Consider the following 25,405-nt stretch of genomic DNA (forward strand, 5'->3'; position numbering starts at 1 on the left):
AACACCAGAGGAGGCAGGGGTGCTGCTTGGCAAGGCTCTGTCTGAAGGATTTTTCACGACCTTACGTTTGTAGTGACAATCTGTTCGTGAACCAGTAAATGCATTCTCCAATGGCAAACCCTGCCCACTATACTCATTTCCAGGCCTCAATTTAGATAAGGTTCAAAGTAAGTACCGTGGACCATTCTAGCAGAAAGATGCAAGAGGAAGTCAGGTTTGAGCCTTTCACAGCTCTATCCTGGGACTCATGTGGTTAGAACTGGAGATGGAAAGGAAAAATCAGTGCCAGGGACTGTCTTGGCATCGCCAAGGCATCTACTTGTGGAAGAAATGACTACACGTCTAATTTCCTTTTACTGGTAGAAATAGTAAGAAGAACCAGATTGAACTGTCAGGGAAAACACTCAAGTCTCTTAAGGAAGAGTTTACAGTAGTGGGACCAATTCCCCAGGGAAAGGAAGAATCCCTCCACTGAAAAGGATTTCCTTCTCTGGACAGAATTACATCCTCGAGACCTTACATCCTCTATGCCCCAAGGAGGCCAAATCTCTTGTGGCCCTAAACCTTATTCTGCTCCGGATCCCAGCAGCCAGCCTGGGATGTGAACATTAGCCTCTGGAGGGCTGTGAGGCCTATCAAACCTGGACCAGTCAGGCTGTATGATATAATTACAGGTAATAAGATCTTGGCCAAGCCAGTGAAGAATTAGGCCCAGCAGCTATTTCAGAAGAATGGATGCAATTCTCTGCCTGACTGGCTATGAAAGTTCCAAGCAGAAGAATAGGGGAGCAGACAACGGCCAGCTGAGCCAGCAGCTTTGCCGAGAGGAATCCCACTGGAGCCAGCACTCCGCTGGCTCCCGTCAGCGCACGCTGCTGAGCTTGCTCGGGAAGGGCGACCGGCGACTGGCTCCCAAGGAGTTTAAAAGCCGACAGGGGAGACCCAGCAGCCAAGGGAAGGGGAACAAAGGGCAATGTGACATTCTTCATTTTGACCTCACCTTATCATTTTGATGCCACTTTCATTTAGGGGCTAGAACAGGAATTGAGGGCCCTCCTTCCAGAGCTTTTAGAGCTACTTGGCAAGGGTTAGGAAGCCTGTAACCAAGGGCCTGTACGTGGGCAGATAACAGCCTAGTATTCACTCGGTGCTTAAAGCCCACCACTGAACAGGAATTTGAACTTCAAAGTAAATCCTTCACCTCATTTAATAGTTAGATCAACAAAGCAGAGGATGGTAAATGACAAGGGAGGGAAAGAGACAAGTAGCCTGTACCAGGAGAGTGGTGAAGGGACACCAATGTTTCCTAGTTGAACATTGAAAGTTTTTCAAAACACTCAAATACCATTATCTCATAACCCACCTGTATGGTGAGGAGACCCAGGGAGGTCAGGGTCCCATAGTAAGCATACAATCAGGTCTTAGTAATTGGCTTTTTCAACGAGAAGTTCATCAATTAACAGCTGTGTGTCCAGCCTCAATATTCCAGACTTCCTCCCTGCCCCACAAAGGCTGAGCTTAGAGAACTTTTCCAAAACTGTAAGACAAGAACAGGCCTTCTTCCCGATCTCTAGAATTAGGTCACAGGGAATCAATCAGTTGATTTAATGAGTATCTATCTATTGCATAGCTCTCACACACTAGGCAGAATACAGAGAACACAAAGACAAAAGCATGCTTCTTGTCCTGGAGGAGCGACCAATCTAGTGGGGAAGCCAACACAGACAGATGCCTTCAACCTCGTTGGCCAGTACATGACAGATGCATGTATGCACAAGGCGTTTGAGACTGAAGGAAGGTCATCTCTCCCAGCCTGAGAGATCCAGGAAGGGCTTCCTGGAGGAGGAGGTGCATCTTGAAGGACAGGGAAGAACAGAGAGCACAGGAGGGGAATGGTTTATATACTGGGTAGAGACAGTAAGCTGATGTGGGGTAAGGGATGGGAAAAATGGAGTGGAAAGTTATGAATGGAGAATTTTGAGTTCAATAAGGTCCCTTCTGATCACGTACAGGCAATGAAATGAGTAGTGGCGATTTTCGAAGTTGAGAGGTAGTCAAGGATATACATAAACCCAGGAGACTGGTCTTTATCCCAGAGGCAACGGGGAGTTTAAGGAAAATTAGTGACAGAGATGTGGATATACATGATCAAACTGAAATGAAGCCAGGTAAGTTAGAGAGGAATCAGGAAGTCAAAAGATCTAAGAAGCCTGACAAGAGGAGAGTAAATACTTCGGGGAGGCATGGTATGAGCAGCCTCCTCAGAGCCCTCCGCAGTCTCATGAGCTCCCAGAACCACCCTCAGCAGGAACTGCCCACTGAGTCAGTGCTGGACCTCCAGGGAGATCCTTTACTAATTCATTCGTTCCAGATACTGAAGGGTTGAGAAATACACAACATGGCTAAAAAGAATGACCACCTACTAATAGCAAAACTGGCAAAATTCTAGGAGAAAAAGCGCCTGATTGGGAATGCAGACATTTGGGTTTGGGGACTTATTCTACAATAAGCTTTGTGAATAGAGGCAGTTCACTCTGCATCTTAGATTCCAAAACTGTAAAACAGGGGATAATATTTCTCTTATACGTTTACTGTGAGATTAAAACAAAATACTGTATGTGTGAAAGCACTCTTACACCAGAAAATGCTATATAAAATGAAAGTTTGATCACTATTAAGACAAAGTCTTTACCAGAGCCCCCTTCAAAGAAAATAGCCTTAAATGGAAAACAGATTGAAAGACCACTGGTGGGTGATGAGCTGTCAAGCATGTGTGGGGAGGTGAGAAAAGCCTTAGCCCTCGAATAGCCTTAAGACCTCATGGGACAGGAGAGCCACTCAGAAAGCTGGCTGTATGGCATCCCCTCTTCCTGGACAGTGGCAGAGATAATCTAGACCAGGGTGTTTCTGTGCAAACATCGCTGGGCAGCTGGCTTGCATTTCCAGTGGGTTATTATTCCCAGCTCAGCGAGGGCTACCGGGGGAATGGCACTGATGGAGCGTTAGGGAGCAGTGGGGGTCCTCCACCCTGAGGGACTTCCCTGGGGTTCGAACTACCCTCATCGCTTTGATCCAGAGATACAACTTGGCCACTATGCCTCCTCCCACGTGTCTCCTGGACAGGGAAGGGGCCCACACAGACAGATGGGAGTGGGAAGGGTGAGGGTATGTGCCGCTGCACTTGGGGGGTAAGACAGAGGGCATGGGGGAAAACAGATTTAGATCAACAGTGACTGCTTAGACCAATTTCTTTTTCAGACAAGACACAGCACACTTGGTGCTAAAACAAAGGAGAAGGAACTACTTCCCTTCCAACCCCCTCCATAAATATACATCGCTATTGACTGCTAAGTCCATTTTTCTTTGAAACATAAATACTTGTTCTTCAAACCACAACAGTTCCTTGTGATGCTTTTATGCATTTTTGTTTTTAGAAAAGCAGGGGTAGTGGGAGGAAGGGAATCCAGGGCTGTGCCTTGGCCACTGTAGCCTGCAGAATGAGCTCCCCAGGGGGACATCCTCCCTTACTGATGCCAGCAGGAAGAAGGGAAATAGGTCAGGGCAGCAGCCGGAGTTTTCAGCTCGCTGTCCAGCACGAGGATGTCATTTTCCAGGCAGCAGCAGAGGGCAATTTTGGCGATCTCAGAGAGGACAAAGGGGTCATTGAGGAAGGCCTTGTAAATGATCCCCAAATCTCCATACACCCTGCCCCTCACCCCAAGGAACAGCACCTCGAGGCTACAGCCTGGGACTGGGAAGAGGGTTCAGTGGCAGCCCTGATCTTTTAATAATACCTTAGGGCCCCCTCTCTGAAAGCGCAGGTTGTCCTAACAGCGACCACAGCGCCGTAGGGGCAGCAGCTGGTCAGGGAGTGAGTGCTGGCTAGCTGGCCCTCCGACACGATGGTGTGCAGAGATCCCCAAACAATGTTTTATTCATGGGAAGGGCCTCAAAAAGGAAGAGGGTGGCTTGGGATCGCTGGATCAATGTTTTAGACAGGAATGCCAGGGCAGGAAGGAATCACTTACCCAGGACCACATGATAACTGGAGTGTGAAAATCTCGGAGTTTGCACTTTTAAGCCGGTTAGCTAATGCTCTTCCTCACCACTACTTCTGGGAAGATGCCAGCAACGGACACAATTCCCCATCTGGGAGATTACACCACATCTTCCTGTCCTTGTCAGGGTGGCAAGGAATTGCCTGAAAGAGGCAGCTGTATGGGGGGTGGGGGTGGGGTGCCTGGAAAAGGGGGCATCACCAAGCACATGCCATCCAATGGGACACAATGATCTCACATTCTGTGGTCCAGAAGTAACCCAGACTCAAAGGCAGGGGACACAAGGACAGACTCATTTTCAGGGCTGTACCGGGCCATTTAAACCCAACTCGGCAAACCCTGCACAGCAGGGTCAGCAAACATTTTTGATAACAAGACAGTAAATGTTTTAGGCTTTGTGAGCCATATATCCTGTTGTAACTGCTCAACTCTGCAGTTATAACATGAAAGGAGCCATAGACAGTACATGAAAAGGTTAGTGTGGCTGTGTTTCAATAAAGCTTTATTTACAAAAACTGGCAGTTGGGTGGATTTGCCCAATGTGGCTACATACCAACTGAGTGAGGCTGGGAAGAACTGTTGGAGTCCTCTGTGAGTTCTCTGGTTGCTTTGGCCTTCAAGGTCACAAAGAGAATCAGGTAACAACATGGTGTCTAGCTTACTGTTCTCGCCCTGAAGCTGGCAGCACCACCAGAACACCAAGACCACTGACCTGGAACAGTCCTCCCAGACTCCTGACTCAGGGAAAGGAACAAAAGCCAACGGGAACCAATGGCTGAGGACTAGGACCATGGAGCAAGAGGGAGAAAAAGAAGAGAGGCAATGAAAGGTGGCAGGGGAGACACTCAGGAAAATGAGCTGAGTGATGGTCAGAAACGTCAGGCGCTCTGTCCAGACCAGTGTCACTGTAAAACACATTTCTGCAAGCAAGGCTCTCAGGTCTCCAGATCACGGGGCCCACGTGCAATGGAAAGAGTCTCGTGTGAGGCAGTGCAGGCTCCACGTGAGGACGTGGGGTGGAAAGACTACAAGTCTGTCTTCACCCAAAACAGAGAAAGACGCAGGCAGCAATTCCTGCTCCATCTACCCAAAGCTGAGACGACGCACTTCATAAACAGGGAGTCAGTTTTCTGAGCCAGGTGTCCTGTGCCCCAGCTTTCTGCCTGCTCCCCAGCAGGGGCTGACCTAGGGACAGTGTCCATTACATAGTCCTCTTCAAGTCAGCCTATGGGTTCCTGAGTCCAACTTGATGGAGATACCTATGGGGGGTCACACAAGGGACGCAGGAGGTGCCGTGAAATCATGAGATCTGTGTGTTTCTCCTTTTCTGTATGATATAGCAGATTTATAGTCACTGGGAAAAGCAGTTACTGGGAAAAGAGGGGGTAGAGAAATCCTGGTCAAAAATAAGATGAAAAAATTTCAAGAGGAGGGACGGGATAGGGTCAGGGACACTCACATCTTCACAACACATGAGGACCTGAGCGCAACCTGATTATCAAGGGAACAGGCACAAGGAAAGAAGACCTGCTCGCCTGCAGCCATCTCAGCAGCGGCCCGGCCCCAGCAGGGCTCTCTGGCGGCACCCCACACGGAGCCTGCCCTGAAGGTAAGAGCTCTGTGAGGTGGGAAGCTGTGGGCCCACGCGACCGCACTGTCCTTTCTCCAAAGGGTGGGAAGGACCTCTGCACCTGAGTACCAGTCCTTAGGGGTAGGGGGAAGAAGGCAACTTCAGGAATGAAAATGAAGGTGTGACACAGGTAAAAGTTAAGTAATAAACCTATAACAGAACAAAACCTCTCCATTTCTACACTGTTCAGAAAAGCGTTTTCATACATTATATGAGGGGAAATGCCCAGGAAAATAGGCTGTAACTGGTTCCTAGAGTCAAAATCCCACGTTATCCTTTGTCTAGGCCAGACTCATCCTTCCTCTGGATAAAGACCTTTCAAAACAGTCAGCCTAACTAGTCATATAAGTAGCTAAAAAAATGCAGAAAAGTTCTTTATCAAGAGGCCCCAACTTACAGCCACGAGAGATCAGGACACTACAACCAAGAAAGATAAATATCAAGTTTGGATTAGACTAAGGATCTGCAGACTTACTCACATGCCAGGGGCGTCAGAGAAGATGGGGAAAGCTTTTTCTTTTTCAACAATCAAATATCAGCAAATACACAGACAAAGGTACGGTCATAATAACCATGAGAGAGTAAAAGAGCTTTGGGCCACTCACTCCTTTCAGTGGTCAGTATTCTCTTTGACTCCCTTGTGCTTCTGGATACCAGTGGGCGAGACACATAGTCAGAAAGAAAAGTGGCTGGGGAAACAAGAGTTGTAAGAGGAAGGGAAAGAGGCTTCAGGAGAAGTGAAACAACAGGGAGAGGACTATGGTGAGAAATCTGAGGCAAAACAGAAATGTGGTTTAGGTCGGAAGTGATGAGGATGTTACTAACGAAGGTCTGAGGCAGCCCAACGACAGGCTTTCCTCCCTCCACCCGAAGCACGACAAACAGACAAACATCTATTCCTGCTCCCTCTGGAGCATGACCTTGAGTGGACTCACCTGCCTTTTCCAACATGAAACTGCTCTGTGGTTCATTACCCAAAGGATTATTACACAGAGGGAAACTCTAAAATATCTGCCCCTTCAACCTAATTCTTGTGCCACGTCAAAAATTTCAACAGCTACTGACAGACAACGGGAGTGCTTGGATTCTGGAAATACCTCTCCAGCGGGAGGTTATCTTTAACTGTTAACAATTCAACTTAGTTGTGCAGTTACAAAATGTGGGGGTGGAGGGAAGACACCCTGCATGCCAACATAAGGGTTTCTTCTTTACCAACAAATGCATCTTACCACAAACAAAATACAGGGCAACATGAGACTGATGAGACAATTGGGGGGGTTAAGTCCCTCCCCTAACATATTCACTGGCCATTCAGATAAAAATGAGAGATGCTGGAACTCATACCCAGGTATCTATATCACTCACCATCCCGAAGATGCCCACACACCTGCTCTCAAGAACCTACAAAGACCCACGAGCGAGATAACCTCTAAGACCCCCATCATCTTTTTCACTCGGTGCGTATTATGATACTGCATAAAAGCTGGCGGTATCCCATGGATTTGATTGTAAAAGAAGTGAGGGAAAAAGGCAGATCTAAAATCCTAAGCCTCAGCCCAGCACTCTCCCCCACTGTTCCTTTTTTGTGCCCACCTAGCAGGATGAGTGACTGGCATACTCCTGGAAAGAAGATGGCTCTGGTGATGAAGGTTGATAAAAATTAGCAGGTAGATGGGCACCATGGTAGCTGAGGAGCCCGACTCCTGCCTGCGAGAGCCAGCCCAACAGGCAGCAATAGAAATACAATTAAATTAAGTCAGAAAACCCGCTACAGAAAATGCAATTACTCAAAGATACAAATAAATGTTCAAAGAAAATTGGCCCCTGACAGGGTTAGTCAAGCTTCCAAATCCAGCTGGAGGCAGGCAGCTCAGGCTAATTCGCCAAGGAGGAGACTGCAGGCTGCAGGCTCTCTGCATCAGGGGCCTGGCTGGGCCGGCCTGGTGTTCACCACGCGTCCCAGGACACCCACAGTGGGGAGCAGCCGGAGGGCGGCTGGCCAGTGAAACAGGGCTCAAGGAACAGGATGTGGGCAGACACAGAATGGGTCACGGATGTGGGAGGCTGAGCACCGGGGAGAGTGGCAGACTGGTCTCCGACACGGCGGAGAAACATGAGACCAAGTGAGCCCGGGTCCTACCTCCTCCTTATACAAGAAGCAACTGAAAGATGTCCTACCTCTCGCTGCAGCACCAGTTCCTTGGTGAAAAGCGTTGCTTCCTCACTGAACGGCTCTCCCTCCTGCACCAGGCCTGGGAGGTTTCGGGCTCCCCTGGGGCATTCGATGCCTGTGTCGGGAGAAAAGAATTGGTGATGAGAAGGGGCCCACGAGGCCTGGTGTCCAGCAAGGATGACACTTCTAATGAGATAGGCATTAGGTCAGAATGCTGCCCCGTGAGACAGGGCAGCGGTAGTGGTACAAGCAGAGGAGTTTCAGTTCGCCTGAGGTGAGAAACACTAACGTGACCACAGCAGCAACTACCGAGCAGGGATGTCAGTCACAGCACCTGGGAACTGTTAACAGTTCAGGGAGTTCCAGACAGGTACGTGGGAAACATGCGCACACATACACCCAAGGTGGGCTGAATGCTCATCTTGCACTCCCCGCTGCTGGCAGTCTTAGAGCCTTACCACTTTACAGATCATTTACGTCAATGGCTCTCTTACCGAAATTATACTGATATCCTCCGCCATTCCGCCTCCTAAGAGCCATTCCAGCTGACTCCCAGACATTTCCTCTTTACTATCTGACTTTCACATCCAATTCAAAAGTGTTAACTCAGTGTCATTTTCCTCTTCAAATAAGCTTCCCCCTCTGTCCTCTGGCTATGTGTGGGACAGCAGTGCCATCAGTTTTTCATTCAGAAGGAGAGACAGAAAAAAACAGAATACTGATCAAGTATGAGACAGACCTGGCTTCACATCCTAACTATCACTTACTAGATTTGTGACCTTGGCCAAATTACAGAGCCATGCAAAGCCTCAGTCATCCTATTGGCAAAATTGGCTTAATACAATTACTTCACACGGCTGTTGGGTGAACTGCGGCAAATTATTATGTAAAATACTTAGAACCATGCCTGACACATGGAAAGGTTCAATCCATTTAGCTCTCATTATTGTATCAATATTAACATTAACACTCTTAGAAATAACCCACACTCAAAACCTGTCATCTTTTGCTCCACAAACGAGCCTGGGAGATTCCTGAGGACACACTTACACTCCTATGTATCCAAGGACAGTATTTTACACAGTATAGATGCTCACTAACCAAAGTAGATGGACTTTAAGGTCTTTTTTGATTCAGTCATTCATTTTGCAAATATTTATCACTAACAGTGGTTATCTGTGACAGGGCATGGAATATGTCACATTTTTATGTCTGAATTAGACTTACAGGTATTTCAAAACAGTCACACTGCAGCTGTAATCATGAAGCGGAAACCTGAACTAGGCTAGAGACCTAGGAGATGAAAATGATCAAATACGGGAGAGCCAGCATTTAGTGCCCATGTCTCTCAGTCATGGCGGGTCTCTCCTGCTGCAATAAGGCAGGACTAGAAGGTGACACTGTGCATTTACAAAGAGCCTAAGATGAAGTTACAAAAGATGCGGCAGGCGGGGCAGCAGGGCGTCTAGGCTACTGCAAACACCTGCCGGGAGCCTCTGGGAGAAGGGGGGCCACCACTGCTGGGACAGAAGGTACATCCCTTATGGAGGAAGCCAGGTGGCTGCTCATGTTTCTGGCCACAGCACCGATTCAAGGTCATAAAGCTCAGAGGAGAGGTAATAGTTTATACTCTGGGTTTTCAGAAGCTCAAGAACAGAGCTTTTTCCCCAAGCCTCCAGGCCTCAAAAAAGGAATACACGACATCAAACAGAACGTTAGACCGGGAGTACAGCATCAGGAGAGAAACGGCAGGAGGAGAGCAGCCTGAGCTGGTGGCCAGGACCATTCTCCCACCTACAACTCCCCATTCCACAGAGAAGGCCCCACCCACGTGTCACACGGGTAAGATCACCAGGGCTGCCTCACTCCATCCCAGCACCTCAGTGGCAGGCTGTCAGGGAAAAGTGGAACTTATTCTTGAAAAAGACATCAATAAACTCATAGAGCCAAAAAGCCTGAGGTTAACCTTGAAAGGAGTGATGGGGGCTAGAGTGAAAGATAGCCCGTGATTTTTACAATGATAATAGCCAAAAACACTCTTCATTTTATATCTGCAAACTGAGCAGGAATAGAATTGTCAGAGAAACCATTGTATTGAACTTTCTGGCCACATAACCATAGATAAAGCACAGTTGCAGAAACACAAATAATGCTAAGACAAGTCACTCTTAGCAGCCACGTGGATGGGACAGAAGTGGGGTGAGGTTGGTGCTGCTGCTGTGAACTGGGGACCAGGACTGGGAGGAGATTAGGGCCACTCACTGGGACTGGGGGAAAGAGTTTCCACTAAGAGGACAGCCTCCCAAGTTGAGCAGATGTCCCTACTCTATTCCTGCCACTTCCTTGGTATTCTGAAATCCCCAGCAGCCCTCTCTGAATCCTAGGAGACCACCAAGTGATCACACTGAGAAGCATGATGGCCCAGTGAGCCCGGGGAGTTCAACAAGTTGAGCTGAAATGGATTCAGATTCTCTTCCAGGAGCAAGTCCGCTGTGGATGCACTCCATGTGGATGCAAAGGAAAGGAGAGCCTTTGTCCCCTGCTCCTCTACTTTCCAGGAGCTGGGCTCCAGTTCTCCAAGAGGAGGGAGCTGAAGGAGGAGTTTTCCTGCCCTTTAAATGAAAAAAGTAAACACATCCAAGCCCATCAAGTCCTGTCAGGCAGGCAGGTAAGAGAAAGGAAAGTGAACAGAAAAGTTGCTTGAGAACAGGAGTATTTTCTCTGCTTTTATCATTCACTTCCTCTTCTACAGCGCTGACTCTTACGACTCTTTGACCTGTCTCCTCTGAAGAAACCCCTTCCCTGTCAAAACCTGTCTCAAGGTCACAACTCAGCTCAGGAGCAAGTATGGCTTGGCTGACACCACTTACTAGGGTAGAGAGGGGTTATATCTTAAAAACAGAGCCAGTAGGAGCAGGTGACAGGTAAGCCCAGGTGCAAGTGCTAGGAGAACCAAGAGGGGAAAGGTGAATATTCACTCAGTATCCTTGACTATGAATTGACATAAGGCCCCAAATCACAAAGCCACTAAGTGGCCAATCTCAACTGTAGTGCCAGATGCTGAAGTCACTGAGAAAACATCCTGTTCTGGAGCTGAACAACACTGGACCCAGAGCGGGTCAGAATCACACTGGAGACTAGGTAGGAGGTGCAGGGCTCTGGGGTAACTTGATTACTTGGTGGGTAGGTGAGCAGAGTCAGGGACTACAGGCTGGGGTTTGCATGTAAAGTGGAGGGACCGCTGGCACTGGGGTTGTCACGCAGAAGAGTCCCAGGCACTGGCGGACTGGAGCAGCAGGGGAAATCCTCAATACGAGGGGGCCCTGGGCAGAATACCACGACAGGGACCCAGAAACAGGGTGGATGGGTGAGGCAGAATCTATTATCAGAACAGTGCTCCAAGGTGGGGCCAGGAGAGCAGGAAGGGTTTTTATAATATAGAATATCTGAGTGTTAGAAACTTGATGAGCCAAGCTACTTATACAGATGGATTGTGTAGATGAGTGTTTTTCAAACTTTTAATGTTTATTATGACCCCCACACACACTTACATATGAGTATATACACTTAACATAGAATAAAGTTTGCACAGAACAGTGGTGAATCGTGACTGCATGTGATACTCCCTGTCTCCCTTCTGCCCTATTTCATTAACGAAAAAAATCTATGGTTACGACAATGAATTAACTGAAGACCTCTGGTGGGGCAAAGCCCACTGCTTGGAGAACACTGGTGCAGACTGAAATGTGAAGACAGAGGCTGGGGGCGATGGGTGGGGGGAGGGCCCCTGACGGCCCTCTTGGAGAGTTCAACGTTTTCAGACTGAAATAGGTGAAGGACGAGCCATTAGCAAGGAGAGTCCCACTGCGTCCTCTTTTCCTAAGAGCCTGGTTAGTAAGGAAACCCAGTTCGCGGTGCCCCGACTCCCATGACCGCTGCCGGCACTGGGCTGGTGTCCCGGGGGCGGGGGGGGGGGCACTTTGTGACCAACAATGATGGATTTACAAAAGAAAAAGTTAAAGAAAATGGATCAAGGGGAAGAAAATTGGGTTCTCTGAAAGTAAACTGGGGGCTGCAGTTGCCAGGCTAGGCAGGCCCACAGGCAGCAAAGAAGAATCCCAGGAAGGTGAACATGATGTGAGCTGCCACTGGGCTTCCAGATGCCCCTGCAGCAAGGCGGGGAAGACTCCACCATTCTGGATTGTGTGTATTACCACTAATCGCTGCCTTCTGATAACATCCAGGCGCGCGCTGCCTGCTGATAAGGACAGGTTAGGCGCGCTGTGCTTCCAACGTACAGGTGCAGGTCAACTGCCAGGCTTACCTGACACTGACAAGCCATTCACAGATGAAAAGCATTTTAGAAAACAAACAAACAAAACAACAACGAAAACGCCCAAACCCATATTCTTGAACATTTCCTTCCCTATATTTGGGGGAGGGAGAGGAGAGTGCCAGAATGGAGAGGCCCTGTGGGGGCTTCTCAGCTGACTTGGCCACCGGCAGACACAGAAAAGGCAGGCAAGACACACACCCCCATCTGCTCCATAGGCCCTGGGACCTCTTACAAGCCCTACAAGACCGACCTGGCTACGTAAAACCCATTGTTTTTCACATCTTTTCTATGCTTCCTGGGATATGATGGTTGGTCAAGATTATTAGACACAAAAAAGACAATTTTCCTGGTTTCGTATGGTTTAGAAAGAGAAAATCTGTCACTACTTACAACCATTTCTGGTTTCTACTCAGCCACTGACAAAGCATAAAACCCTTCCAGGCCCCGAGGTCTGTCTGTCTATAAAATAAGGAAGCTCCCCAGCCTCTCCTGGCCATAAAAATCCTTCAATCTGGGTTATGCCCCTTTGAGATTCCCCATCCAAGGCTTGACTCCTGGAGTGCAGGGTTCCTCCTTTCAAATGTAAAATGCTGGGCTATCAGAGCATTCTGTTACAAAGAAATTACACATTTAGAGACACTGACTAACTAGGTCAATTAACGGCAACGCTTTGGTCAGTCAGCTCTGGAACAAGAAGTACAAATTCTTCTCAATGATACGATAATGTCTGTATAAGAGATTCTATTGATGGCTATGTGAGAGAGTCATGTATCTCTGAATATTTTACACTGTATGCTGACTTTTATGATAATTAAGCCTCTGGGCTCAGACCACGGCTGCTTTCTCCTTTCCTGGGAGTGAAAGGGGAGTGTGGCAAACCTGTCTTGGCCAGAAGTGACCGCTTCCCAATGGCACTGAGTCTAGCAAACAAGAGACCAGACATTAGCTGCAGGAAACACAACTCTAGTAGAGACAGTTAACCACTTGGAAGGATTAGCTGATGGTGCTCATTGCTTGTCCACTGTGTGCTTGTTACTGCATCGGACATTCGTGAGGGGCGGGCAGAGCAGGCATGCAGACCTCACCTTTGCCTTCTGGTACTCAGGATACTTGAAAATACCACAGTTCCCTTGGTAGACCTTCCTTCCCTCCCTCCATTTCACAAATACGTCTCAGTGCCTAGTCCGGGCTCGACACAGCGTTGGAAGGTGAAAACTCAATGATGAAAAAGACAGACTGCTAATGATTAGCATGACAACATTAGTTTCCTCTGCCATTGGGTAAAAGCATGCTACGGGGAGTGAATTTACCATTCAGCCTGTAGGGTGCAGGATGCTAAGAAGTAACATGTGAGAACTGGGTTCTGTCAGGAGGATGCATCAGTGTCTAGGAGACGGTTGGTAGGATGCACGGGACAAGTCAATCACGGGGCTCACCACTGCCACGTCCCTTGCTAAGGGTCAGCCTCAGGCAGCTATGTTTTCCAGCACGTGACCCTGCCTTCTGTCCTCTCCTCTCACCACAAGTTGGAGATGGAGGTCAGAGCAGACGGTGAGAAATCAGGGAGGGAGGGAAGGCGGGTGGAGCTACTGCTGCACTGGATTCAAGGGCGGCCGTTTATAGTCAGGCTGGCAGTGGGAGAAAAGCTCTATCTAAAGAGATATGAATGGTAACAGGTGAGAAAGATTCCTTCTGGGCTCTGGACTGGGCAGTGTGCACATTAGCCCATCCGGAGCAGGGGGAGGGAGGGGAGTATGCTGCGTCATCATTGGAGCGCTAACACTGGAGATCTGCCAGGATGTCCTTAGAACCACCTCCAACCCACTATCACCCTCCGGGTTCCAGGACCTGTGGGATCTGACCTCGCCTTGGATCCTGTTTAAGAGTTTCAAGGGTATTCCCATAAATTTGCTCTCTCCCCAACTGCCACCACAAGCGAGCTATGTGAGAATCCAGTATTTCCAACCCAAATAAAACTAAAAATTGTTTCTTAGGGTGAGTACTGTGTCTTCCTCAGATTTTATTTTTAGCATCCAAACACTGCTTAGCACACCATGGCATTGTAGAGCCTCAGCAAATATGTTGGATGAACGTTTGTGAGAAGTACTTCTGGAAAGGTGGGGTAGGGAGTAGCTCAGTGGTCGAGTGTGTGCTCAGCATGTACGAGGTCCTAGGTTCAATTTCTAGTACCTCCATTAAAAGATAACAAAATATAAAAATAAATATGCATTCCACCCCCCACCAAAGGCATTAAAAAAATACTTCTGGAAGGAAGTATATACACAGACAGAAATGGCTTATGAACGGCCAGGGCTGTAGACCTATCGCAAATACCAGGAGAGGGGCTGACAGAATCCCTCACTACAGGCATCCCACGTCCCCATTGTGACATCGTACTTCAACGATGAAAAAGCAAGCACAGCTACACCCCTTGGCCCACCGGTCTTTGCACACGTGGGCAATGCAGTTTATACACAGAGAACAAGTGGGCAGCACCGACCAGCCATGTCAGCGAGACCTGAGGCTGGAGCACCGCAATCATGTTGTTTCCAATACGGCAAACGGGGGAAATAATTCCCACTCGTGACCCCATGCTCAGCTCCAGGAAGCCATGCGGCCATATGGAAGTGCAGAAAGCCGCAGCTCACTTAGAGAGAGTGGCAGAAAATGACTCAGGGGCGGGGAGGCCTGCCTTGAAAGGAAAGATAAAAGGTGCTAAATCTGTACAGCTCGGCTAAGTGGTGACTAAGAGGGTGACATGATAACAATCTGCAAATATTTGAAAGGTGTAAACACAAAAAGGAGGGAAAACACTTAGTCTGAAAATAGGGGGTGTAATTATTAGGGGAAAGAAAATCTGGATGAAGTATCGGAAAAACTTAGTGTGGAGATGACTATGGGGTTATAAATAAGTTTCCCAATGGCAATGAAAAGGCAGTTACTCGATCCTAAAGCTGGAAGGTGGCCACGAAGCCCACCCCTCTGCTTCCATGAAATGAGCCCAGACCAGGGAACTGCGATTTTTTTTTTCTATATTTAGGGAAAGACTTCTTAAATAATATTCAACTCAAAATCCCTCTGCTTTAAATACCTCTCCCTGAAACTTTAACACAATTTTTCATCAAACCACAGAGAAGACAAAATGGCAGTTCTGGTGGGGCTTTCAGAACAAAAACAGGCTTTATCTGCCAGCATGTGGCACGTGTCTGGCTAGCAGGCAGAGTGGAGCTAAGGAGGGCCAGGGGACAGACAGCTGGGAAAGGGACAGTGTAAGTTTCCAACATAAGAAACCACGGCCACCTCTCCCTTCTTTCCATATATACAGTTCCCTGGAGTAAACGTCAAGGACAAGGCAAGGGACAGAAGGAACTCCAAAATAAGCTTCCTGTCACACTGACTGCTCTCCAATACCTTTGCTTGAGTTCCTGCTGCTGCAGCTGGCCAATTTATAATTCACAGACTCCCAGCAGACATTTTTACCCCCAGATTCAATTAGCTCCATTTCTATACTTTCCCCTGCCATCCTTCTCCCCAACGAGAAACAAAACAAAATCTTAAAAACCCCACTTCACATAGAGAGCAAGACATTTAACTCTGCATATAGCCCAAGAAAAGTTAACACTCTCTCACTTCTCTACTCTTGCCCTAAGCAGCAAGAACACCACCCAGGACTCAAGCTGTTGGCACAACACGCAGAGGCAGATAGGAACGTGGTTAGCACCTGGCTCTACATGCAAAGCCCAACCGCTTCACGTTGTTGGATCTCAGAAATGTAACACACCTCATGTACGAAAAGCTTGCTCCTGGTCCTCTCTCATAAGCTTTAAAGCTGAATCACTTGGAGATCTTAAGCTGCAAATGTTGTCAATGAATCAGTTAACAACCAAGAACTGCAAACTGTCCCACTTAGGACCAGCTGGTCCTTCATTTTCATGTCCCCCAAATGGCCCAGAGAGCAAGGCAAATGGCAGACCAGTTGGTTCCTAAGAGTTATGAGTTCTACACAGTATAAGGCCTCAATTTGTATTAAAAGGGTCAGAAGTAAAACAAGGATTTTGTACTGCCTCAAATTCTTTACTCTCTCCCTTGTTCTCTAAACTGTTATTTTGTTACCTCGGGGGAGGTAGCATCTTCTGGGCCAATTTTGGAACATGTCACTGCTAAGGCTCTTTCAGTGATGAGAATAAAGGGATAAAAGAAGGAAGGAAGGAATCCTAATTAAAGGGATCAAACTCCTCAGGTAACTGTAGTCAGGGAGTCGGAACTGGGCAAGAGCCGAGACCGAAGCTGTTTTTAGTTCATAGTTCCAATTGTATAGGGGAGACTTTTATTAGGTTGCTCCGATTTGGTCATGTTTGCATCAAATACGGAAAGACCAGAAGCTGAAGTTAATTGGGAACAGGAGCAGTAAGATCCCAGTCCTCACAATGTGACGGGGACTGCGGCTCCCTTTAATGAAAGACAGCGTCTAGGGAATGGAGGTCCGGTGCTTGGCTTCGAACACGACTTCAGTGTCTTGGGTACAAGCACAACAGGAGAGGGGTGACGTCTCAAGTCTCATCTCCAGTCGTTAGGGGGTCAATGGTGGACCCCCCTGCAGTTATTTGAGGTAAGGGGTACACTGGTTCTCTCATAGTATCTGGCCAACAGTAAGTAACTGCTAAACAAACGCCAGAGAGGAGAAAACCTAGCAAAAACAGATGCAGCAAACGTAATAAGCAATGTCCCCCTATTCCTGGTTCCTGAATGCATTCTAGTTAACACTTGGTGCACTCACAGGGAAATTGAGTTACTCTTCTTTCTGGGGCTTTAAGGCGAGTGAGTGTTAAACATTCAATCACTGACTGCCTTCCAAGGAGGAGACAAGGAAGGGATGGCTGAGAGACCTTATGTGGGATTTCTTGCTCTCAGTCTGGCCAGCCAGGCAGTGTGCAGAAGTGGCTTCACCAAACTTGATTTATTACTGGCTTTAGACACCAAAGAGTCATTTCCCAAAGGGAGAAAAGCTTTTTCAGGTGGAGCTGGTGCAGCAGAAAACAATCGGGCTAGCGTCAGAATAACCACATGATTCTCCACATTTCAGACCAAGATCTGAAAACAATGATTTTTAAAGGGAGGGAAAAACTCACCAACGAGGCTGTTCCCTTCCTGTGGCCTCCCCAGCACATGGCCGTCAACAAGTCAGCCAGGCTTTCCGGGGCGGGGCGGGGGTGGGGGTTGGTTTGTGTGGGGGAGGGGGCGATGGCAGGCTGTCTGCTTCTCATTACACATGTTCATTGTGGGGTTTGCTACAAGCAGCAGATGCGACAATACCACCACCAACCAGGAGCAGAATGAAACAACTGCGCCCTCTAAAAATCTTTCCCACTGGGTTTCTCCTAATTACCCGCATCAAAACCATAATCTCATAACCCCATTGCACGGAAAGCAAAGTATCTGAGGTCAAGAGCTAAGGCCACAACGGTCTTTCCAATGACAAGAAAGCCACATGGCTCGAGCTTTTACGTAACACTGTGGTGCCATGGAGACGGCGCCTCACCAGCGCAAACCCATGTCTGAGCAGCGAGGGGGAGTTGGTTTCTATGAGAACCTCAACTTTTGCTTCTTCTGACTTATTTTAAATGTATAACTTTATCTTTGACTCCAACAGAACTTAGATTTGGAAGATAAATGTCACTTTTGGTACCGAAGAATTCCAAACTTGGTCTTTTAAACTCCATGTTCAAGGACACAGAGAAAATCTGAGTCTACCGCCCAGGCTGGCAGAGAAGAGCTCCTGAGTAAGGAGTGAGCCATGGGAAACACGCACGTGGATCCTGCAGGTAGCAGCTTCCAGAAGGTATTCTGCCACACACCTGGCAGCCAAATGGAAAAGCTTCCCACTCACATAAATTTAGAGTGACTTTTTCTAAACCAAGCTGTGTTGTGATCTGATGGTTCTGAGGTGTGGGGCGTACACTTCCAAACCACTGCCTTTCTTGAGCTTTCCACTCACAGAAAATTTCTCTGCGCTTCTCCGGAGGCAAGTGAACTCCCAAGGCCCAGAGATTAGTATGCTCAGCTAGTGGAACTGGAGAAGAAAAAAACAGCTAGTGTCAGGAATACTAAGACCCCCGGAGCAAGGAGAATGAGTAAGAATCTGAGAGCTGAGCAGCTCTTAGGAAGAGCCCTCTACCTCACTAACTTTATGCTTAAAGGAATAAATGAAAACGAGCCAAAAAAGAGAGGACTTCTGAAAAGCCAAGGTTCCACAAGAGCACAGGCTGATCTTGGACATATAAATACATCCTATCCTGACGAAGCAGCTTGACTCCTGGGCTGTGGGTGAGGACCAGCATCATTCTGCTTTGGTCAGCGTCATGTAAGGGGATCAGGAGACAACGTCCTGTGGACATCCAGCCCACCGCCTGTTTCTGTACAACCCGTGAGCTAAGAATGGCTTTTATGTTTTTGAATGGCTGGAAAAGAAATATTTTGTGACATGTAAAAAACTGTATGAACTTCAAATTTCAGCGTCTATCTACTATCTGGCCCTTGATAGAAAAAGGTTGCCGACTCTTGCTCTAAAGCACGTTGTACGTTGGTTAAAAAAAAAAAAAAATCCAGGCAAGGCAGAGGTCAACCTCCACGCACTAGAACATGAGTGCAGCTGAGAGCACGAGAATACCCTAAATGATAATAATAAACGTACTAGAAAAGCGCTCGGTCATGCAACCGAGGAGGTAAAAAGAAAGCAAACGTGGCTCGGGAAACGGAGGCAGCTGACGTCAAGCACAGGAGTGCCCCCCACGCTTGCTCTCCTGTACCCCATTTTAGGAATGTCTCCTCTCCTGGACTTGCAATCTCTCCCCTTTATTTCCACAGACGCTATTCAAACCTTGAACTTACCGGAGCTGCCACTCTGTTCCGTAACATAACTGCTTCCTTCCACTTCATGACAATAAACTTTCACTACCACACTTTTTGCTCCTACAGTTTTGTACTCAGACTCCTCTTTCTACTCTACTTGGAGGAGAAATCTCCTCACTGACAAATCTCACTCATCACCTCTCCTCAGTAGGAGTCCTGCTAGATCTCTGTATGCCATCGACACCGTGTACCAGCAGGCAGTGAAATCCTTCCCTCCCTTTCCTTCTCTCTGCTGGGCTGCTCCCTCTCCGGGCTGTTGCTCTTGGCTCCTGCTGTTGCCCTCAGTTATGTCATGGGCCCCTTTCTTTTCACTCTGCACTGTCTCTTGGAAAGCCCATCCATTTTCACGTTCTCCATCACTGTGATCATGCAGAACCCACGGACGTATAATCTTGAACTGTCCTCTCCGCTCTAGACCCAATCTCCAAGTGTCTGACAGACATCTCCCCTTGATTATCCTGCCCATACCTCAAACTCAAGTCTAAAACCAAACTCATCTTTCTCTTGCTAAATCTTCACTTCTCCCCTCAACCCCTATTCTGATTTCAGCACTAGCCACCACCCCCCCCAGTCTAAACATCTCACTTATCCTGGATTTGTCCCTAGTTTATCCTCATAACCTACTGATGGCTACATCTTACCGATTCCATTAATATCAGCTCCCTAGTTGTTTGTATAATCCATCAAATCCTTTCCATCTTCAGCATAACTCTTCTTGTTGAGGCTCCTGTCACTTCTGGCCAAGAATCTTCTGATATACCTGCTTGCCCTCTATTTTCCCCTATAGTGATTCTTCCTACCTGATTAATTTTCCTAAAGTACAATGTTCTGCTGAAAACCCTTCAGTGGCTTCCAATGGTTTACCACATAAAATCAGAACTCCACAACCTGACATTCCAGGCCTTCTAAAATTTGGTCCAGTTCCTGGGGACCACATAAAACATCCATTACCCACTTGACAGCCCTTCAAATATTTGAAGACAGTACAACATCTATTTCCTCTCATCCTCATGTCTTATTTTCTCCAGACTAAACAACCCCAGGTCCTCACAAGACATGTGTTTTGATTTCCTACCAGTCTACTGTTTTTCTTCTTTAAACCCAGATAATAGAAAGGGCATCTTCCAGTAGGAAATCCCTTTCTAGCTGATTTAATTAAATAGTCTGATGGGATGTGGGGCTCGTTCGATAGAGAGCAATCCTTATATGCTGTTGAGAGGCGCCTTCAGAGGTGAAGTTTGCTGCCTGGGTTGGATTAACTGGGGCAGGGCATGGAGAGCGCGTGTACCAGCCCCTCTCCCTGTGACCGGCAGAATTAGACTTTTCCTCCAGGCAGGATGCTGCAGCAAGAGACAGCTCCATTAGTGCAGGAGGAATCCCCGGGATGTGGGAGGCCTGGGGGACTGTGGGGAGAGGCGGAGCCGTCCTGTGGAAGGCGGCTGCCTCCATGGCGCGGGCTCCGGCCCACTTCCATTCTGTCTCGCAGCAGCCCCAGGCACCATGGAGACCCTGGCGGGGTTGTGACCAGCAGTCTATTCATTTCCTGCTGTCACTCACCGGGCTCTCGGGGATAAAAAGGAACCGCAAATCCAAACCACTGCCTAGAATCCACTTTGCAGAATTCAGGCAAAGATTGTTCTATTGAAATGAATATTTTCCCTGTTTGGAGACCTGAGGGGAAGAAAAGGATTGCTGCATCCTTTGCCTTCCACTGATGCAGCACTGCGGAAACCATCCCAGTCATCACTGCGGCCAGTGGGACAGTGAAAGCACAGCTGACACTTACTGAGGCCTTTTAGCTCCTGTCACAGTGTGGCAACAGGGCACCAAAGCACCAGGATTTGAACTGTGATGCTGGAGACAAAGCTTCTGTTGAAAAGCAGGAGAGAAGGGAGGACACCGAGGGAGAAAATCAGGGACCTGACAGACAAGCGGCCTGATTCTCTGCAGCCGAATGGGAGGTACTAACCTGTCTCATCAGGCTAAGCCTGTCTTCAAGGGAGGGGAAAGCTGCTGCAGTGGGCTTATTACTCACAGCTGAAGGGCAGCACGAGGCGCAAGCCCTCCCGGACGAGAAGCCTGCCCCAAATCATGATTTCTAATAAGGGTGCGACTGGTGAGGACCGGGCCAGGGTGTGTTTAGGGAGTGGGGGATGACCCATTTCCACACATGGCTTGCAGCCAAGCACACTGCCCAGTGATGATTCCGGGTGTTGTGACAACCAAGGGGCGCGTGTGTGTATGCGTGTGTGCGTGCTCACACTTGTATGTGCTCACACATTTGAGGAAGGGGGTTGGGAAGAGGGGAGGAAAGGGGGAGAACAGAGGAAGGAGGCGCTGAGGAAACCGCAGTGGTCGTAACGACCCAGACCAGAGCCTGACAGCTGGAGGGAGAGGGTCACCAGGGTCACACTTGGTGTGAGGTCCTGAAGTGGCAGAGACCACAGACAGGAACACATGGACTCCTCGGTAGAGCACACCTGAGAATCAAGGTTCGTTCCAGGGAAAAGGAGAGCAGTCACCCCTTCTTCCGCCTCACGCCCTTCACATCTCTTCCCAAGCCCTAGGCTGCGGGCAGGTTCCCCTTTCATCATTCTGAGAACTTCAGAAGATGCTTCGTTTGTGCCTTTTTTTCTGTTCCATGTTTACACTCCACCATATCCCAGCCCCACTCCCCATCAGGCCAGCCCTGTCCAGTACCACAATCAGAAAGACACGCCAGCAGCGGAAGACTTCAAGACCATGGACAGCGGCTCCTCAGGGGTGTAAGTGGCGGGGAGCAATCTCTCTCTCTCTCTCTGTCTCTCGTGCGCGCGCACAAGCATGAGCAGTGCTTATCCTCCACGCCCTCCTATCACGGCCAGAGCTGGGGTCTATGAGGCTTCTTACAAGGCACTGAAATTTCAAATAAATGCCCGGGGGCACATCCTTATAGGGAATCTGGAGGGCTCTGAAAAATCCATATACCATATGTGGTTGTCTGTTTTATGTAACAATATGTTTTTCTGTTTCCGCTGCTTTTGTCATTTAAAATGACTGTTCTCTGGACAGCTGTGGACAGGGTTCTTTCCTTCTGGGCCCTCCATCAAGTCTAGCAAATTCCTACAAGTCCTCCCGCCCAGATGGATCCCTCGGGGTCAGAAGGCAATTAGATGTCCGGACACAAGGAACTCTCTGGCTACACAACCATGGGCCCAAAGGGAAAAGGGAAGGAGGCCTTTTCTATCTCAGCCAGCCATCCGAGGGAGACATCAGCTCCTGAATGGCAAAGAGGACAGCTGTTGGTGAGAGGGTGGGGGAGCAAGGAGGCAAATTTCACAGCATAACAGCCAAGAGAAAAACAAAAAACAAGAGAAGTGCTTCATATGAAGGCTGTTTCCCCTAATGTCACTAAAGTGGAAAACTCTATATTCTGCAATTCACTCACCCTTAGACAGCTATTCATGCTCAAGTCAGGAGATAGGTGAATGCTCTGGAAGTGGGTGGGGGGATTTCTCCTGAGCAGCCTGGATCTCAAGGAGCCCAACCAATAAATGATGTATGTGGGGACCACAAAAGGGGGCTCCCTTCCCTAGCTCTTAGAAGGCCAATTCCCTTCCTGTACAGCCAACAAGGACATAGCTAAACTGCTGCTGCAGTGTGACCCAGGCCAGCCTCACAGAAGGAAACCAGCACGGTCACTTCCAGCCCTCAGGGCAGATAGGATCAAAGGAGTACATTTGGGAGAACCCAAACCACTGAAGACACCTTGAATGGACCAGGAGAACTGGCATTTACAATCTGACAGGACCCTCAGGTTCCTGTTTCCTTGTTACCAATGTTCTGGCTGAGGCTCTGTAATGTATTAATCTTTGTAGATGAGTGATGCGGTTTAAAATACTGCAGAGTTTGGCTGCCGTTCCCTCCCCTGGGGTCTCAAAATAACTCCACACAAATCATTTCTGCTAAACACTCACTCAGGCAGCTCGTCCCCGCCGGAACACACACATCTTATGTAACTGAAGGAGCCACCTTGTCTGCTGGGAGAGGAGGGCGTTCCCAGAGGGCGGCGCTGCCTGCTGCCCGCCAGGCTCTGCACCCATCCCAGCTCCCAGCCCACGGGCGGGCACAAAGCCTGGCGACCGTGGCCAAGCTCCCTTGGCCAGAGAGACCCGAGACTCAGGTGGTCACTATAGGGAAGGTCATCCAAGTCAGGGCTGCCTAAGAAAGAAGGGCCGCCTGGACATTCAGTGAGCATTTAGTGAGCAGAAACAGACTCTGCTAGATTCTGGAAAGCAATGAGGAGGTGAAAGCACACGGCGCCTCTCCTTAGAGGACGCACACAGTTCAGTGGGGATGATAGGCGCATACACAGACTAACACAACATACAAGAGGGGGAGAGGCACTACTGAACACCTCTCCTTAAGCACCCTGAAGCCTCCTCCCAAATCTAAGGAGTGTGTCACACAGGCTGACCTTGGCTTGGTGTCTCCATGAACCCTCTGTCCTGCCCCCCCCATTAATCCAAGTCTCAGCTCTCAGAAGCTCTCCTCCTGACTGCTCCTTAACCTCACGGTTTCACAGCTGCTTCCTCCTTCAAACCACACTCCTAGGCAATCCCACTCACTCTTTGTGCTTTACATCCCATTATAAACTGGTGACTCTCAAAGTTTTCATCTTTGAGATGAAACCAACCTTTTTGCTGAATTCAGCTGAAACTGCAAAAATCCATAGGCATCTAACATTCAAGGTCTTAAAAGTGACCCAATAACCTTCTCCTTGCAAATGTTCTATTATTTATCAGCTAGAAAAGTGAACTGTCTCCTCCCCATCCTCTGTTATCAAATAACCAACAACATTCTAGACGAGAGCCCTCCTAAACAGACTCATTCTTTCCTCTTCATTCCCACTCTGGAGCCTAGTTTAGGCTTCCTCCTATCCAAGCTTCCTGACTTCAGTTTGGATCCTCCCCATCTGGTCTTCGTAGTGCTGTAAAAAGTAATTTTTTGAAAAATAGATAATGCAACAAAAAAGGAGGGACTTCCACAGTATCTAACCACACAGATAAATCTCAGACAAAAGCTGGGTAAGATAAAGTTGGGTAAAACAAGATTATGATTCCAGGCATGGAGTCCAAGACAGGCAAAGCTAATCTATGGCCACAGAAGTCAAAATACGGGTTATCTTCGAGGGGCAGGCCATAAAGAAGCCTGCTGGGATGCTAGAAATATTCTATTATCTTGATGTGAGTAGTGGTAACTTGGAGCTGTATGTATATTTTTATAGCCACATAAAAATTAATCAAGCTGTATATTTAAGATGTATGTATTTTACTACGTTAACAGTCATACGTAAATTTTAGAAAAATGACATAACGTGTAACTCATCATTCATTGCTTCCTGTTACTAATCTTGGGAGTTCCTAACCTGGGGGAGGTGGGGCACGGGGCAGTGTTAAGGACGGGCCAGTGGAACTGAATGAAATCTTTGTGTGGACATGTGTTCTCTGAAGAGAAAACTGATAGCCCTCTTCAGATTCCTCTTTCACTAAGAATGCCCGTGACTCAAAGTCATCATAAACTTCTCCATGAGGTAAAATCTACACAGCCTTGCAGACACAGGGCCTTTCAAAGACTGAGGAATCTGCCTTTCCAAACTAATCTGTAACCACTGTCGCTCTTACAGGAGACATAATACCCATATGAAACTACCTGCCATTCTGAGCAACAACGTTTTGTTTTGTTTTTACAAGCCCCCTCCTACCCACCACTCACTTTCTTGGCTTCCCCCCTTTTTCTCATCGCCGTATCTGGCATTTTCTGGAGAGAAGGCCTACAGTTTTCTAAGATGTAGAAAAAGGCTGGTGTTCACCCTCATGAGCAAAGAAACTGAGCTACAGGGTAGGGAAGTGACATCTAAACAACTCAGCTGAATTCCAGCCATTAAATCTCACCGCAAAGGATGGCCTGAGCTGGACAAAAGCGCAGTGAAGACTGTTGAAGGAATGAATGAATCAGAGCACTTAAATTCAGTTCTTTTATGATGAAGACACTGAAGACCTGCTTACCTAATATATATCAGATGAGAGAACAATTACAAAAAGACTCAATGAGGCAAGAATCAGAGGTCAAAGTTAACAAGATAACATGGAAAAGGGGTAACACCCAATGGTCAACAGTAGATTGGGGTGGGGGCCATGGTTTAAACTGAGTTCATGCATAAAGGACCTAGAAAACACGTGCGTTGACTACAACTCTGTAACACACAGAACCTCAAGGAAAACTTGGAGAAGACAATCACACTGCCTATCTTTCCCAGG

The 25,405-nt window shown here is 48.0% G+C and overlaps 1 protein-coding gene across 1 annotated transcript in view; it reads right to left on the minus strand.

Moving 5' to 3' along the window:
* SND1 (staphylococcal nuclease and tudor domain containing 1) overlaps nucleotides 1-25,405 on the minus strand; it is a 379,791-nt gene that overhangs the window by 86,767 nt on the left and 267,619 nt on the right. The window contains exon 16 of the mRNA XM_010975627.3: nucleotides 7,867-7,976. Within this exon, the coding sequence (XP_010973929.1) occupies nucleotides 7,867-7,976 (110 nt within the window). The remainder of the gene's footprint in view (nucleotides 1-7,866; nucleotides 7,977-25,405) is intronic.

Source organism: Camelus dromedarius, chromosome 7, assembly GCF_036321535.1.
Source record: "Camelus dromedarius isolate mCamDro1 chromosome 7, mCamDro1.pat, whole genome shotgun sequence".
NCBI classification, from domain to species: Eukaryota; Metazoa; Chordata; class Mammalia; order Artiodactyla; family Camelidae; genus Camelus; species Camelus dromedarius.